This window comes from Phalaenopsis equestris, unplaced genomic scaffold, assembly GCF_001263595.1.
Source record: "Phalaenopsis equestris unplaced genomic scaffold, ASM126359v1 Scaffold000223, whole genome shotgun sequence".
NCBI classification, from domain to species: Eukaryota; Viridiplantae; Streptophyta; class Magnoliopsida; order Asparagales; family Orchidaceae; genus Phalaenopsis; species Phalaenopsis equestris.
This window is the reverse complement of record NW_018164665.1, coordinates 990,321-1,007,711: the sequence shown is the minus strand read 5'-3', so window position 1 is coordinate 1,007,711 and position 17,391 is coordinate 990,321. Positions and strand designations below refer to the sequence as shown.

The following is a 17,391-nucleotide window of genomic DNA, read 5'->3' as shown; positions in this document are numbered from 1 at the left end:
GGCCAAAGCCGTAGAGCGAAGGCACGGAGGGCAGCCGAAGCCAAGGAACAAAGAAAATAGAAGACCGTGGGCTACAGAAAGGTGGAAGGCAGCTGCAAAAGGTGTTGGGAAGGATTGGTGGAGGCCGCGGCCTGCTGTGAGAGAGGCGGCAGAAGGCGATGGGGGCAGAGAAGCTTAAGGCGAGGTCGCTGGAAGGGAAACAGGGAGCTACGAAGAAATTTTTGCCGACTTATTTATGTGTAGACATGCAATCTGAAGCGTCCTTTTTTTAAAATCAGTCTACTACAACCATTTACAGAATCCTTGTTCTTCTGTGTTTTGGGCAAACCTAATACGAAGTCCATGTTGACATCCACCAATGGTGCTTCTGCTACAGGCAACGGCGTATACAACCTTGTATTCTGCCCTCTTCTTTTTGCCAAAAGGCAAATCCTACATTGTTGACTTGTCGCTCTACATCCCTTGGTAGTCGAGGCCAGAAGAAGTGTTCTTTGAAGAGGATGAGAGTCATGTCTCTACTGAAATGGCCAGCGATGCCTCCATCATGGTTCTCTTATACAATCTCTTCTCTCAAAGAACATCTAGGATTGCATAGTTTATTGCAGTAGAACAAATAGTCATCTGCACGATAGTACTGCCCTATCGGTTTTTCCTGACATTGTTCCCAGATATCTTTAGAGTCTTCCTCTGCTTTATATAGGTCTTTGAAGATCTCGAACCTTATGACGCTTGTTTGCATTGAGGTGATTAATAAGTGATGTCTTCTTAGTGCATTTGCAACATGACTTTGGCTCACGGCTTTGTGTTTAAATATGAAATTGAATTATGCTAAAAATTCAACCCAGATTGTGTGTCAGCCTTTAAGCTCACTCTAGTTGTTCTGAAATTTAAAGGGTTCATAATCTGTAAACAATGAAAACTCACTTGTCAGTAGATATTGGCTCCAATTCAAGAGAGCTCTTACAATTGCGTAGAATTATTTGTCGTAGATTGAATGCTTCCTCTTGGATTCGTTGAGTTTCTTGCTAAAAAAAGCGATGGGGTGACCGTCCTGACTCAATACGACCCCGATTCTGACACCTAATGCATCACATCCTACTTCAAATAGTTGTGAAATCTGGCGAGGCTAAAACCGATGCTTAGAGTTACTTTTTCTTTGAGTGTGTCATAGCTAATTTGAGCGGTGGCCAAGTGAACTCTTTGCCATTTAAAAGCTAGACGAGGGAAGTGATAACAGTGCTGAAATTTTTTAATGAAGCAATTGTAGAGCGATGTTAACCCCAAAAACTGTCTTAATTCGGTGAACAACAGCAGTGTGGTACACCTTATAATGGCTTCAATTTTTGTCAGCTCCATTTGAATGCCTACACTGGATACTATGAACCCAAAAAGTATACTTGATTTGTCATGAAAATGCATTTCTTTGGATGGGCGTATAGTTTATCATTTCGGAGTACTTCAAAAACTATTGTCAAATGTTGTACATGATCCTATTCTGAATGGCTATAAATCAGTATGTCGTTAAAGTAGACTACGAAGAACTTCTCGATGAGGTTGTGAAATATCTGATTCAATAATCTCATGAAAGTGTTGGGTGCATCTGACAGGCCAAAATGTATGATTATCCACTCGTATAGTCCATCTCGAATCTTAAAGGTTGCCTTCCATTCATTGTCTGGTCTAATATGTAGCTACTGGTATCCATTGCGTAAGTCGGTATTTGAGAATAGAGTAGCTCCGTGTAAGTGTTCCAAGAGGACGTCTACTCTAAGAATTGGGAATCAGTACATGATAGTTATTTTGTTTATGGCTCTTTTATTGATACACATCCTCCATGATCCATCTTTTTTTATGGCACTCTTAGGGACTTTTACTTTCTCGAAGTAACCCTCTGGTGATGATGTATGTACTTGTCATTACAGTTCCTTGTATTCCGCTGGTCTGAGTCTGTATACAGGTCTATTTGGTAGGACTAGTCCTGGTATAATGTCTATAGTATGTTGGATGTCCCTCGGTGGTCATAGTCTCTCTAACAGGCCATCTATCATGATGTCCTAGAAGTCTTGTAGTCGAGGATGTAGGTGTGCTAGTATTAAGTTTTCTTTCTCAGACGCCTCAAGTAGGACTAGGGCTAGCGCCATCGGTGCTTCTCGAACAGACTGCATGAAAGTGGCTCTTGGAATGATTGTTTCCTCGGTGTCTCTGGCGTCTTTACTAGGTAATAATATGATGTGTTGGCCATCTTTATTGAATGAGCATGTGTTTTTAAACCCGTCATGTTGAGCTTTGTGGTTGCATTGCCAAGGTCATCCCATTAGAATATGGTATGTGTCCATGGGAACGACATCACACCATACTTGTTCCTTTAATTGGTTGTCTATCGAGAACTCAAAAAGGGATTGTTGATCCACGCGGATTTCATTCCTTTTTTCAGGCAAGTGAGGGAATAGGGACCGGTTGTTTTTGCATGGTTAATTCTAACTTTGTTACCACTAGTGTTGATTTAACATGCTCACAACTATCATTGTCGATTATCAAGTTGCAAACTTTTCCTTTAAATATACACTTTATGTGAAAGATGTGTCGTGGCCATGACGGATCACGTGTTGGTTTTGATTGTAGCACCCATCGTATGACTAGTAATTCGCCTTCATCCTCGAGAAGCTTAAGTAATTCTTCAGTAGTTTCTTCTGTCTCCTCATCCTCGCTTTCCTCCAGGACACCTTGATCTGTAAAAGAGACAATTCGGCTGGTAAGACAGTTGGAGGCGATGTGGCTAAAATCATGGCATCTAAAACACTTTCTGGCTAACATTGGCCCCAATGAGCTACCTTTTTCGTGTTTCTTGTTGTTTTGATCGGTTTTTGCATTCCCATATATTGGTTTCCCTATTCCTTATGTGCTTTTTTCGGTAGGTGTAGTTGTTGAGGTTGGATTGTATGAGAATTGTTGTTGGAAGGAAGACCGAACTGGTCTGCTTTTCTTGTCATTCAACTTTCAAGGTTAAGGTTTGGATGTCACTTAGCGACCAATAGGGTTGTAGTTGAACTACATTGCTAATCGCGGGTTTTAGGTCTTCAAGATAGCGGACGAAGGCATGCTCCTCTTGTTCGACCAAGTCGGGCTTTATTTGTAACTGATTGAATTTGGCTCTGAATTCCTCTACATACATCTCTCTTTGTTAAAGGTGTGGAGCTTCAGAAACATGTCTTGGCAGTAGTGTGGGGGTAAGTATTTTTATAGTAAGGCTTTCTTCATTGTGTCACTGTGGTCCCTCATTCACTGACGTTGTAGGTTGTCCCACCATAACAAGGTGTGTTTTCTCAGTTTAATAGATGCTAGTTTGAACCGCTTATCTTCAGGTATCTCCTTGTATTCGAAAGTTCGTTTGATTGTTCACAGCCAATCAAAGAATTCATCTGGATCCATATCGCCATCAAATTCGAGGAGATCTACTTTAATGCTAAAGTCGCAATGTTCGATGGATTTTTCTTGTGGTCACCTCGGGTATTGGATGTCAAAACGGTGTGGACGGTATTCTTCATCGTTGAAATCTTCCCGATAGAACGAATTCATGTCGGCATCCCTGTCTTCTCATTGACTCACCGGGTCACGATCGAGGGTAACCTTGCCTTGGGTCCCTTCATCTAATTCTGTCAATTGTTGTTGTAAACGACAGATTTCACATCGTAGCACATCCCGGGCGGGGCCCGGTACGTTTCTTCTGGGGGGCATACTTGATAGTTTAGGGGAGAAGATGTCAAGGAGAGTAGAGGGAAAGAAAGGAAGGTTAAAGAGAAGAGAGAGAGAGAGAGAGAGAGAGGAAAGCAAGAAAAGAAGGAAGAGGGGAAAAAATTTTTGTTTGGTTAGGGGTGCAGATGCTAAGGAACCATAGAATAGACTTAGGGTTGGGCTAGCTCTAATACCAAATGATACCAGAGTTAACCCAAACCACAATGCAAGACACGAATTAATTAATAATTTTAAAAAAAATGACAGTTACAATGATGACTCAAAAGAAAAGAGAAGACGCCACATAAATCAAAACATGAAGCAAAACATTACAAGCAAAGAGTCAACAAATAAAGAAATAACAAGCTCGACGATGAGGGAGTCCCGAGAGGTAGTGTCGGAGCAGCAGCTGCGACAAAGGCCGAAGCGATGTCGTGTGAAAGCGAGCAGCAAGTGTGCGCTCGTCAAGGCGTCTAACCGAAGCCGAAAGAAGCAGAAAACAACATCAAAGTGTTGACTCCGGAGGCGGTAAAGATAGCGGCTGAAGCCGAGCAAGGGAGACAATAATGGCAACCAAAATCAAGGAGCGAAGGCACGGATGACGATCAAAGCCGAGGAGCCGACGCACGTCTGGCGGTCGAAACCGAGGAGCGGAGGCAGAGAGGGCGGCTGAGCCAAAGGAGCGGAGACAATGGAAGACTGAGGGCTGCATGAAGGAGGGAGGCAATGGCGGGAGGCGCCGGGAAAGCTTAGTGGAGGTTGCAGCCTGCTTTAAGAGAGGCAATTGGGGCAGAAATGTTTCCGAAAAGGACGCTGGAAGGGCAGCAAGGAGCTGCGAAGGAATTGTGGTTGCAATGGAGACGGTTGGAAGACAGTGAGTGGACTGTGAAGCTGCAGGTGGCTGCAACAGTGACAGTTGGAAGGACAGCAGGTGGCTACGAACTGCCTGCAGTAAAGCTGCAGGGGGGATCGGCCGGCTGTTTAGCTTGCAGGAAAGTGTCTGGCGGTGCTGGAGGGTGGCTAGAACGCCAGTGGACTGCAGGACAGCAAGTAGTGGTCGAAACGGCGAAGATAATCACCACCTTGGACGATATTATAGCCGGACCGGAGAACCTTCCTCGTCCTCGGATACAGCAGTCGAGAGGGAAAAAAAACTCATACAAAACTGAATTCAAATTTTAAAAGAAAGAGCCCTAACACTAGGCAGTCCAACTCCTATTTATAAAAAACCTGACCCAACTTAGGGAACATTTAAAGTAAGGAGAATAGAATAAAATTAAGATCTCAGATTTCTAGAAAGGGTTTTAAATTAGGAAAGAAGAATAAAATAAAGATTTAGGCTTTTATGAGAGGGTTTAAATTAGGAAAGGAGAATACAATAAGGATTTGGGCTTTTATGAAAGGCCTAGGAAGGAAAATAGGAAGAGGAAGAAAGGAAAGAATAGGAAGGGAGAAAAAAATGAAGGGGAAGCGGAGGAGGAAAGAGGGGGGTGGTGAGGCGCCCTCCAAGAGGACCGGTCGGTCCTCTTATGAGCCCCGCGACATCAAACTACACAGAATAAAAGTCGAACTAGTTTCCAATCATTCTTAGAATTATATTACTTGTTGCCAAATTTTCCACTATTTTAGCTTATTTCTTAAATTTAATTACTCACTTTGGATATAAAGTTAGGTTTGAATCTTTAGATAAAATTTGACACGGCTCAAGACAAAATTAGATTTGATTTCAATCTGGGTCCTTATTCATGCAATCCTGTTTCTATAAATAAAAATCACTGTGGGTAATTGATCAATGAACATTAAAGAGTGCAAATTATTTGTGAGGCAAAATAAGTGCACTTTACATCTAAATTGCATACAAGGATCGCTCCAATCTTATAAAAAGCCTTGGATCCCCATTGGACCTTTGATTGGCTATGAATCCAACTCAAAAATGCAATTTTGCTGAAATCCAAGCAATCTGCATGCACAACTTGGATCCCACCCCAACACACAACAGCTAGTGAAAACAACAGTGGAAGCCTTTGGATCTAGACTCGCATCTCACTTAATCAAGACTATCCATTAATTTGATCATCATAAAGCACACAAATAAGGAAGATGTCATTATCTCCACTTTCCCGGTTCAGTTCTATTTAGATAATTCCTTGGTCTGACCTGCAAATTTATCAATCCTACCTAAGGAATAAGAAAAGTATATTTCATTTCATCACCCTTCTGGGATCAAACATCTTTCATGTAGCATGCATTAGAATTAGAACTAAACCATTGGATTCAATAAATCAAAAACTTTCACATCCCTAAGAAGGTTTTTCTTAATGTTGATAAGTTCAGATTGGTTCACGATCAATTTCATTTCTAAGCCAACTAAACTGCTATTTTTTTTGTAATAACCATGGACAAAAAAAATAGCATTTAGCCTATTCGCATTCATCAGAGGTCTTAAAACATTAGCATTCCTGGCCCCAACATAATTCCATCAAAAATTATTTGCATAATTCCATCAAATATCATTTCATCAGTATCATAATGTTCATTAGGTTTAGTAGTTTACAGATTGTAAAGGAGATTTTATTACTCTGCTCTTACTGGTGTATGTTCCCCAAATCTGAACCTTGCTGTTGAAAATGCCACATCAAGCAAAGAATAATTTAATTCGGCGAAATTTAATAAAACTAAATGGTATTTTGCTTTTAGCATCACAAGGACAATTTTAACAGCCATGTCAAACAGCTTGAAGCAACTCATCTAACCATTTTGGTTAATTGTGAAAATCCAACAAATTGTGCCTGAAAATTTTTAAATGGCACGAGTTGGTGGTATACCGGTCTGCATATATTCAAGAGACTTCAAACTTCATCTGTTTTACAAAAAAAAATCCAAGGCAATGGAGGTAAACAAGCTTTCGTTTTTATCAATTTTGCATCCTTGCATCATTATTTATCTTTTCCACAATTTTATTAACCTTCTGCTCCATGGTTCATAGGGAAACAAAAAATCTGTGAAAATAAGCTCTGGTAAACATCGTGGACATCGAATTATATTTCGACCGTGAAGGTAATTATATTCCACCCAGAATGAATCAAATCATTATAGGATTTGACATATTAGGTCACAGTAAAATTAATTAGACACCTAATTTGAGGCTTTCTATGGTCATAATGTGATGGAATAGTAATTAGAATCAACTTACTATCCGATAGCATCTCGTGCTTTCTTGATCTATAAAAAGGTTTCAGATGCTGGCATAGACAAAACAGAAAACAGTTAATAATCACATATAGACCAAACAGAATGCATTGGAAAACACACATTGATGTCTAAATGAAACCATTTACGGACCAAAAAAAGGAAGTGTCACTGGGAAGGCCAACAAGTTCTAGAACAAAATTTCTCACACTCAAATACAATGAATGAATCAAAACATAATTTCCAACAGGTTTTATCAAAAAATACATAATTCGGCAACAAATATACTGCAATTTCATTTTACAACTGCTAAACAATTCACTTAATATGACAAGCTATGATCAACAAATGATCAACTTCTCAAACTGTTTGCAAGCAGCGTCATTATCAGAATTGAAGAATTTTAAGCAAAATATAGGCTGGGAGTGTATTATGTCAATATCCATATTTGGACTGACTTAACAACTGGTAAGAAATTCAAAAAAAAAAAAGCAAAAAATTAGACATAACACTGTGATTAACTGTCCTAGATAAAAAAGCTTTGTAACCACAATTTATTAGTGTTGATAAAAGAAAAGGCCAATAAACAAGAACTTGCCATTCTTTCGGATAATCCATACGTGCAATTTTTGAGATAAGATCAGCCAAGTGAAGTGCTATCTGTAGAAATATAATACACAAGCAAAGAACATTTGAACATTAGAAAGAGCCTACTTATGTGTTCTACAGTGAAAATCATAAAGGGGTCTACGATAAAAATCATACAAAAATATAAATGTCCATAATATTTATATACAAATCAAAAATATGTGAAAATGAATTAAATTTTAATTCTTGTTATAAAATGCATGCTCCAAGCAAGAAAAAGGAAAACTAAAAAAACCTACAGCATGAATCTTTACCTGAGAACTTTCTTCACGAATACCTAACAACAACTTTTTCCGAATATGAGCTTTCTCATCATTGCTGATAACACTGCATGCAGAAATTGCAATTTGTTTACAGGTTAACCAGTAGCAGATAGTGGCTTGACAAAAGAACAAAAAAAAAAAACAAAGAATAAATCCTAAGCATGAATTCGCCTGTTACTGGAAAAGCAGAATGACTGAAAAAAAAAACGCACCATCTATCACTACCAAAGTTTTGTCAATTAATATGTATGATCTTCAGCTTCCATGCACAACACAAAGTAGGTTAATTTACGTTCGCAGCACACAATTCTTATGTATTTACATGTTTAACACCTTAACTTTCATATTTACATACATAGCACTTCGGTGCTTTGAACCCATGCATGAAAAGGTGTATTTTTCTTTTTAAAAGTGGTAAAAGTACTATCTCTTATGTGATATTAAACATTTATGTGCTACGAGTGTAAATATGGAAGTTTAAGTGTGATATATGTAAATACATTAGAATTGTGTGCTATGTAAAAGCCCATACAAAGTAAAATATTATAAATTTATGGTCTTTAGAAGCACTCACATTAAGTTAAATAATCAAAATAATATATTTTATTGGTGGCTCTAGTTTGTGTTTCTTCCCTCATAAGACAACCATATAAATTAATAGCTTTTCTTTGTGTAAGTCATTCGGCAATGAAATGACTTCTAGATACAGCAAGAAAAAAGTTTCCGAAGTTAATTAGCATATCTCTTCATGCACTTCATTGCTACAACCATAAATTGTCCTCGACCAAACTTTGTTATGAATTAATTTCTACACCAGATCTGTCAAACTCATCATGCCTACTAGTTTTCAGTCCATGAGAAAGGCAAAGAATTTTCATGGTATAAGAAAGAAAGATTACAAAAATTAATTAGCATATTTTTTTAAGCATTTCATCACTTCAACTATAAAATATAAGCTGTCCTCCACCAAACTTTTTGGTAATGGTATGAATTATTTTCTACAATAGATCTGTCAAACTCATCATGCAGACTAGTTTTCAGTATTGAACCTTGAGAAAAACAAAAGAGTTTCGTGGTATAAGTATTTAAGCTTTCAGCCTCCATAAAGTAGATAAACATTTAAACAGCTTCTATATGGATCACAATTGTAATTTTTTAATTATATTGATCATGCTATCTGCAAAAGCATGTCATATTATTAATCAAAAATTTTAGCAGAAAAAAACTCTATATTTGAAATTGAATCTGGATCTTTCTTGTGAATGTGAGAACTATAAAAGTAAGGTTTACGCTTGCCTCGTCTAGTCTAGATTGGGAGTTTCTTCAAAATCATTAGTTTTAGCACAGTCACATTCTCATTTATGAAAATCTCCACATTCATGGATTTGTGCCGAATTACTTCAACTTCATCAATACACCCAGCCACAAAAAAACCTTAATCATCAAACATGCATGAAAAATAAGTTTGGAAAACCCCAAAGATTTTCATGCTTGTCATGCTAAAAGGATAATACTTTTAAGGTAATAATCCATAATTGACATGCATATTGATCCCAATTATGGTTACTTTGATTGGTAAAAGCAATGGAGGTCTCCAATGCCCAAGAGAAAGAGTTCCATGCTAACATTATTAATGTCTTTCCGCTGAAACAACAGATGTCAAAGTTTAAATTTATTAAAAAGTTTCTGATTTCTTCACTCAACTTTTCTTATCCTTTTAGCATGGCATGTTTTGTTGCTGATTGGGCTCTCTGCACATGAATGGTAGATGAGGGATCAAGGAAATAAAAATTGGAATGAAAAAAAAAGAACGATCAAATTATTGTAATACAACGTTTCGACTTAAGATTACTTTCCAACAACCAATAGAGAGTCTAAGTGACACCAATGAGCAAAGAGTGAAACCGTTGAGCCACTGACACTGAGCAGTTAAGAAAAACATGAAGTAGCCCTGTGGTATCTTAATGAGATTAAGATACTAGGCAATATCGTATTCGTAAAGAACGGAAAAGTAAAACAGTTGATAATATAGATTCAATCTTCAGAAATATAAGAACTATCAAAGGTGTGATTCATGTGAAATACGAATCTCACCGTTGCCTCCAGAGGCGGCGCACGCAGTTCTTAAAGAAGACGGAAGCCAAGAGCCGGATGTCATCACGGCAAGCCAAATCCCTGGTGACGATGATTTCCTGCATCCAATATTGCTTTCAATAATGCCCAGAAACGTCTCATTCGCCTATGTTCCTAAAAACCAGCAAACCGAAGAAGTCGGCAACATGACACCGAGACAGATAGCTTACTAGGAGACATGAGCAAAACCCGGGCCGGCGCTCACACTGTGAGAGGGCGGACTCTGCCGGACTTCGTACAGATGCGTCAGGGCTGATGGCGTCGGAGAGGAGTGAGTAGACGGTTTGGACGTCGGACGCCGATAGAGCCATTGTTCCCTCAGCCAATCGGGAGCAAATCCGCCGCCCGCCCCCAGAAAGAAACCAGGAATCGAAGGTACAACTGGGACTCAAGGGAAGTAGACGGAAATGGCGCGGGTAGGAGTAGCTAAGGACGGTATGCTAGGGCAGTGTCGAGGATGGAGCGGAGGGGTGAAGGCGCGGTAAAAGGGAGCGGGGGAAATCGGCACTTCGAGCCGCGGAAAGGGAAAAAAGCCGCGGAAAGGGAAAAAATTTGTGTAGGCAAGACGTACAGGCATTTACATAGCACACAATTCTAAGAAGCATGTTAAAAAATATAGGGGTTATATTCTTGACATTCATGTAAGTTTCATATAATCTATATGTAATTTATATATATAAAAATTGAAGTGCGGAACTTATTTATAAATTCAGATAATTTACAGGTAGGTTATATAGAGGTTACATGGAGGTTATAATATAATATCGGTATAATACTCATATAACATTCATTATGTACGCATAGAGCTGTCAATTTGGCTCGTTGTTCGTGAGCAGCTCGTGTTCGGCTCGTTAAGCAGCTCGTGTTCGGCTCGTTCGTTAAGCCAAACGAGCCGAACACGAATAATTTTTTAAGCTCGAAATGTAAATGAGTCGAACACTAATAACAGTTTGTTCGCTCGTGTTCGGCTCGAAATGGCTCGAAAAAAAATTATATAACTTTTTATATAACAATATATTACATATATTATTTATATAATAATATATTATATATATTTATGTCTGAATTTAAATCATAACATCTCATGTGGCAATGTGGTTAGTGTCTTTTTTTTATATAGATTTGACCCAGGTTCGAATCTCACATTTTACATTTATTTTTCTTAATTTTAGTTTAACGAGCCAATTTCGAGCCGAACACAAAAACGAATATATAAATCGAGTCGAACACGAACACGAATATATAAATCGAGCCGAACACGAACACACTGTTCACGAGCCGATTTCGAACACGAGCTATTTCGAACGAGCCGAACACAAGCCAAGCCTGAGCTCGCTCAAGCTCAGCTCGTTTACAGCCCTATGTACGCAGTGTTGCATATGTCTTACGTACGCAAATTTTTTTCTAGCAAAAAAGGAGTACATCATATCCCGGCTCCAGTGAGGACGTCTATGTATTTACATAACTCCCCCCTAAATTTTTCATATTTATACACATAGTATTCAAATGTTTATATCACATTAAAAACAATACTATTATTTCTGAAATTATTAATCATGCAAGGTTTTCTGGATTATTCAAAACATCAAAAACACACAAATAACGCATAGTATATAAAGGTCTGTGATTGAAAGTGCGTCTAATTCAATAGTTTTTAACATGATTGTCTCGTGCTCTAATTTGACATTAAATTATATAGTTCAATGGACTTGTTAAAATATAAACGAGAAAGAGGATTTTAATCATATATTCAATATGTTCAATTTAATGTGAAAAAATAGTGCAGATATATATATATATATATGATATATTTATTGCCCCGTGTTTATGTGGCATTTGAATATTTATGTTTTGTACTAGTTTATTTGTACAAAACATCCTATCAATAGTATAGCTAATTGATCGAACAATATAGGAACTAAACATCAAGTTAAATGAAAATATTTGTAATTGCTAGCTCATTATTGTTGACCTCACTTTTGGCGAAGGTGTAGTTTTTCTCCTATTTAATAGCCTAGGGTCTAGCCGTATGACTTCCCTGTCGACTACTCATAGAAAACTAGCAAAGAAGCCTCCCCGTTAGAAATTCTGAGATTTACTTTGCTCAACTTGACGCTCCGCATGGTAGTTTTGACCGCTATTACTTAGTAGGTAATACTATTATGGAGGAACTCAAGGAGAGTCTCTATAGGACTGTTGGTCTTAGGATTGACTGTACACGTTAATTTGCCACTATCGCGCTCTTCCATTTAAACTATGAAAATTATGGGGTCAGTTTAACTTCATCTTTTTCAAAACTAAATTTTTTTTAAAAAAAAAAAAAATATCCTTCCGAAGCGGACAACAGGATTTCAATTCCGATGACCGACAGCTTCTTACGGGCAAACCCCACACCAAAAATAGTGCCGACACATAGCATCATGGCTTACTTGCCCATCCTAGTCTAAAATCCCATCAAAATTACCAAAATACCTAGGGCTGTAAACAAGCCAAGCTCGAGCGAGCTCAGGCTTGGCTCGTGTTCGGCTAGTTCGAAATAGCTCATGTTCGAAATCGGCTCGTGTTCGAAATTGGCTCGTGAACAGTGTGTTCGTGTTCGACTCAATTTAAATATTTGTGTTTGTGTTCGGCTCGAAATTAGTTCGTTAAAATTAAATTAAAAAAATAGATGTAAAGTATGAGATTCGAACCTACACCAAATATATACAAAAAACAGGATTAACCACATTATCACATGAGATGTTATGATTTAAACTTAGATATAAATATATATAATATATTATTATATAAATAATATATGCAATATATTATTATATAAATAATTATATATATATTTTTATTTCGAGCTAAAATGAGCCGAACACGAGCGAACAAAGAACTGTTCGTGTTCGGCTCTTTTATAATTCAAGCTTTAAAAACTTGTTTGTGTTCGACTCGTTTACTTAATGAACGAGCCGATACTTAACGAACGAGTCGAACACGAGCTGTTCTCGAACAACGAGTTTTTTTGATAGCCCTAAAAATACCCTTACAACCCTAATTTTTGTCAAAATTCCCAAAATTGCCTAAAAAACCCAAATTTGTCCAAACTCATTTCAAACCATTCCCCAATTCCCAATTTGACCAAAATCACTAAATTCCCAAACTACCCCAAGATTATCAAAAATTACCAAAATGGCCCTCATGACCTAATAATCCCCAAAAACTTTAAAAAAATCCAAAATCATCCCAAATATTCCCAATTTTAATTTTGAACCATCACATTGACCCAATTTGACCCATTTTGACCAAAATCTCCTTAAAGATCCAATTTTCCCAAATTAGCCCTAATGTCAAGCAAATTGACCTTAATCTTGCCCAATTTCAATTCCAAACCAAAATTCAACATCACTAATACCGATTGAAACCAAATACAAACCCAATTGACTAATACCGATTGAAACCAAATACAAACCCAATTTGACCCAATTGCAATCTCAATTTCACCCAAACCCAAGTCTAACCCAAAATCCCCAAATTGGCTCTATGTCCAAATTCCCCTAAATTGCCCTTCTAATTCAATTCAAAATAACTTGAGATCCTTTCAAAACTCTTCATGACATCTCCCTACACCAAATTAAACAATTAATTGACCCAAATTTTAGCCCAAATTTACCCCCAATTTTAAAAGCCAATGCCCTTAAGTAATTCAAAAAGCCCAAAATTCAATTAAAAGCCCACATGACAATTTTTCTCCTCGTCATCCATTTAATCAAAATCATTTCATAAGTTTTAAATCCATGATCAAATCATTCCAAATCAAGACTCATTACAAACTCTAAAAAAATGCCCCACAAATTCAAAAATCCCTTTTCATGCAAATTGACAAAGTCAAAGACAAGCCATGAAGCCATCCCCAAGCCAAAGGTGAGTCATATGAGTCTTTGCCACCTCACCAAGCTATTAATGGAAAAAGGAGGAGCCACTTTCAAGCTCCCTTAAAAATGTTTTAACCCTCGTAACGATACACTTTAATCCATGTTTAACCAAATCCAATGGATGGGGAGTTCTCCACACTATTTCAGTTGGCTCACCTGATCTTGGTCAACCATGGGGAGCCACCCAAGCTCAATCCAATGTGGTTAGACCCATGGTTGACCCAACCCAGCCCAATAGCCCTTTCTACTTCAATTAATCACCCTTACCCATGCACAAACCCAATTGGCTTCACATTTGCCCCCCCTGATCATTCTCAGTGGGATGGTGACCTAAGTTTGGTCGGCCAGCCACATTGACTGCTGGAAAAGCCAAATCCAAGAGCCTCACCTAAGCCAAAACCCAAAATTAAACTCATCCATGTGGCACCAATCCAATTGGCCATTGAAGTCTTTCTGCCCTCCAACTAGGCAACATCCCAACCACCTCATCTTAGCCTGAGAGCCACCATGGCCCCTTCTATTTAAATGCCCTCTTCAAGGCGAAGGGGGAAGTTTTTGAAATTCCTTGGGGAGACCCTAGCAAATTATTCCCAGAGCTTCTTCAAGACCTCTTAAGCTCAATACAACCATCTTCCAGCCCTCAAACCCATTGCCTGAGCTCAATTTTTTTGTTAAAAATCAGCCCAAACTAGGACATAATCCCCCACAGCTCCACAACGCACCAAAATCAAATTAATTGCACTCATATCATCCTCCACCTATCACTAGACCACCCCAACATATACTTTGATCAACACCCAAAATTGGGCTTAGTCGAAATCATGCCTAGGCAATTCACCACGACACAAGGATTCATCCAAGAACTCTCTGGACTTAACTCAAGCTTTTGGAAGCATGCAATCGAAGTCACACCTCTTGGACAAAGGTATTGAACTCTCCCTTTAAACCGAGCCTATTTTAATTCTCCATGCTCATAGACTCGATTTAAGATTTGATTAACCTATTGGATGTGTTCTCATAGTCTAGACGCGCCCATACGAACAAACCACACTTGATTTGTTTGAGTATCCAGAGAGACCTTAAGGTTTGAAGTTTAACGACTCTCGGGCTAGAGAGATCGGGGACGATGAACGGATGTCGTTTTTTTTTGCGTGTATCGATGGACTCTCTAGATTTTGCCGGATGAGGAGATGGTGTGCGAACCGCGGAACGCGTGGCGCTAAGGTGGCTGGCGGCGTCAAATGGTGGAGTGCCGCGTGTCATTTCGGAGTCGCCGCAGGATGAGTAAGATAAGTAGATAAATAGTCCTTTTTTTATATTTATTTAAATGATCAGAACTTCAAAATTTTATATCTTTGTGTATAAAAATCACAAAAATAAAAAAAAAATATCCTCATACTCAATGAACAAAGGAGAATGATGTGAAAATGGTTTCATGTCTATTTGATGCATGTGCGATTTTTAATCGATTTTTAATTAATTAAATAGTGTATTCCTTATTTGGATTCTCCATTTGCATTGACGTTTCACCATGACTTGATTTTTGAGGCTTTAGATCTCTTTCTCATGAGAGATATTCCCTGATTTTTTTAAGGTCAGGGGAGATATCTAGGCAATGATCTCTATTTTTCAAGCATTTCATGTTGGTTTTCAGTTGGACATATTATGATTTGTTTGATGGGATCATCCTCACAAATGAATAAATTAAACCTACCAATGTATGGCATAAGATGTGGTAGACACACCTTAAACCTGTACTCTCAGCTTTCCGACAAGCATGTTTTAATTTCTGCAAAATTATATATATGTTTTGCAAGTACTGACCTTTCAGGTGGAGGAACGGGAAGAATCGACAGACATGATTTTTTTTAAGGTATTGCATTGTCATTTACATCTATTTACCTTTTTTTGCCTCTCATTTTAGATTTGAAAATTTGCATGTTAAACAACATGGTCACCCTGCATGTCAAAACTAAAACTTTTAGGATAGTCATAGAAATGAAAGTAAAACCAAAAATTAAGAAATCAAAATAAGATAAAATTCACGCTACAACAGTCAAAATATAAGAAAACTCAAAATTTAAGACGCTACAACAGTCAAAATATAAGAAAACTCAAAATTTAATCACAAACAAAACAAAACAAAAATTGCAACTAAATTAAAACGTATTTATCGGATGATTGAGAATCCCTCAAATGAGGTAACATACGATCGCGAACGAAATTTCACATGCTCTAAATGAAAATATGGAACTCATCAAGTTGAGTTTGATAAATTCATTTGGACAAAATGAATTCGAAAAAAAATAATGGTGCTGTAACAAAGGAACCGAGAGATCCTAATCGGTGTCGCTCTAATCAACTTTAACATTCCCTATTATAATCTTAAGAAAAATGAGTTCAAGATCATCAAGTACTTCAAAAGCTATGCATCATCGCTGTGGTACACATAATTCTCAGTACACATCAAAAACAGAAGACAACCATAAGAGAGTATTTTATTCTGAAAAAGAACATGTGAAATTACATGTATTTTTGTTTGGTAGATGATATAGATGAGTTTGCTCTGGATAATGATCAAGTGATGGGAGATGACATTGAGAAAAAATTATTTCAAAGACTTAACCATTTTAACATGAAGAAAAACATCATTATAATATCGCTGGTTATTTTGTTAGTTCTAATTATTATGATATTACAAACAAAATGATGATTTATAATTAATGTATTGAAGAAATTTGAACTACTTATATATTTTCAAAATTGTTGTGGTTATTTTTGTTATCCTGCTATAATTATTTTAAATTTTTCACTCATTTAGATAAATTACATATAAAATGAAAAAACAATTCATATGAAATTACTGCAACCTACCAAATTTTCCAACTAAACTCTTGTTATTCCAACACAGCTTCTTGACAACGCAAGAGAAGTTGCTTCTTGAAAAAACAGCTATAAGTTGCCTCTTCAAAAAACTGCATGTATTTCAATCGCACTACATACCCTAAGAGCATGTTTAGTAAGGTTTTTTGTTTGCTTATCATTTTGAAAACTTTACAGGACCCACGAATAATACATGACCCAATATGCTAAAATGATTAAGCACTCGAAATTTATTCAAAATAATTCTATTTAGGATTCTATTTTTCTTAAACGAACCAATTAAAGCAAAAGTTACCCTAAACTTTCTCATTATGATTAATTTTTTTTATCCACCTAACTAGAAATTGACCATCTATATTATCATTATTGTTATTGTTGTTTGACAAAAATTAAAAATAAAAATAAAAGAGGCGTCGCTTATAAAATTATTTTGAATTAAGGAGGTAGAATTTCAACCTAAAACAATATTCAAACTCCTACAATTTGCATGTCACAAAACTCTTCCCATGGCATTAGTTCAAAGGTCTCCTTTAATAAATATATTGAATTTTATCTCACCTTATTAAGGACAAAATTTTAAAATAATAATAATAATTAAATTCTAACTAGAAAAAAATATTCTCCTC

The 17,391-nt window shown here is 37.1% G+C and overlaps 1 protein-coding gene across 4 annotated transcripts in view; it reads right to left on the bottom strand.

The window, feature by feature from the left end:
• The window catches only part of LOC110023201 (importin-11), a 102,602-nt gene extending 92,046 nt beyond the window's left edge, over positions 1–10,556 (bottom strand). For all 4 annotated transcript variants that reach the window (XM_020722495.1, XM_020722496.1, XM_020722493.1 and 1 more), the window contains exons 1-4: positions 10,136–10,556; positions 9,927–10,024; positions 7,824–7,896; positions 7,520–7,581 (exon numbers count right to left, since the gene is read on the bottom strand). In XM_020722495.1, the coding sequence (XP_020578154.1) occupies positions 7,520–7,581; positions 7,824–7,896; positions 9,927–10,024; positions 10,136–10,276 (374 nt within the window). In that variant the 5' untranslated portion in view covers positions 10,277–10,556. The remainder of the gene's footprint in view (positions 1–7,519; positions 7,582–7,823; positions 7,897–9,926; positions 10,025–10,135) is intronic.
• Between the last annotated feature and the right edge of the window lie 6,835 nt (positions 10,557–17,391).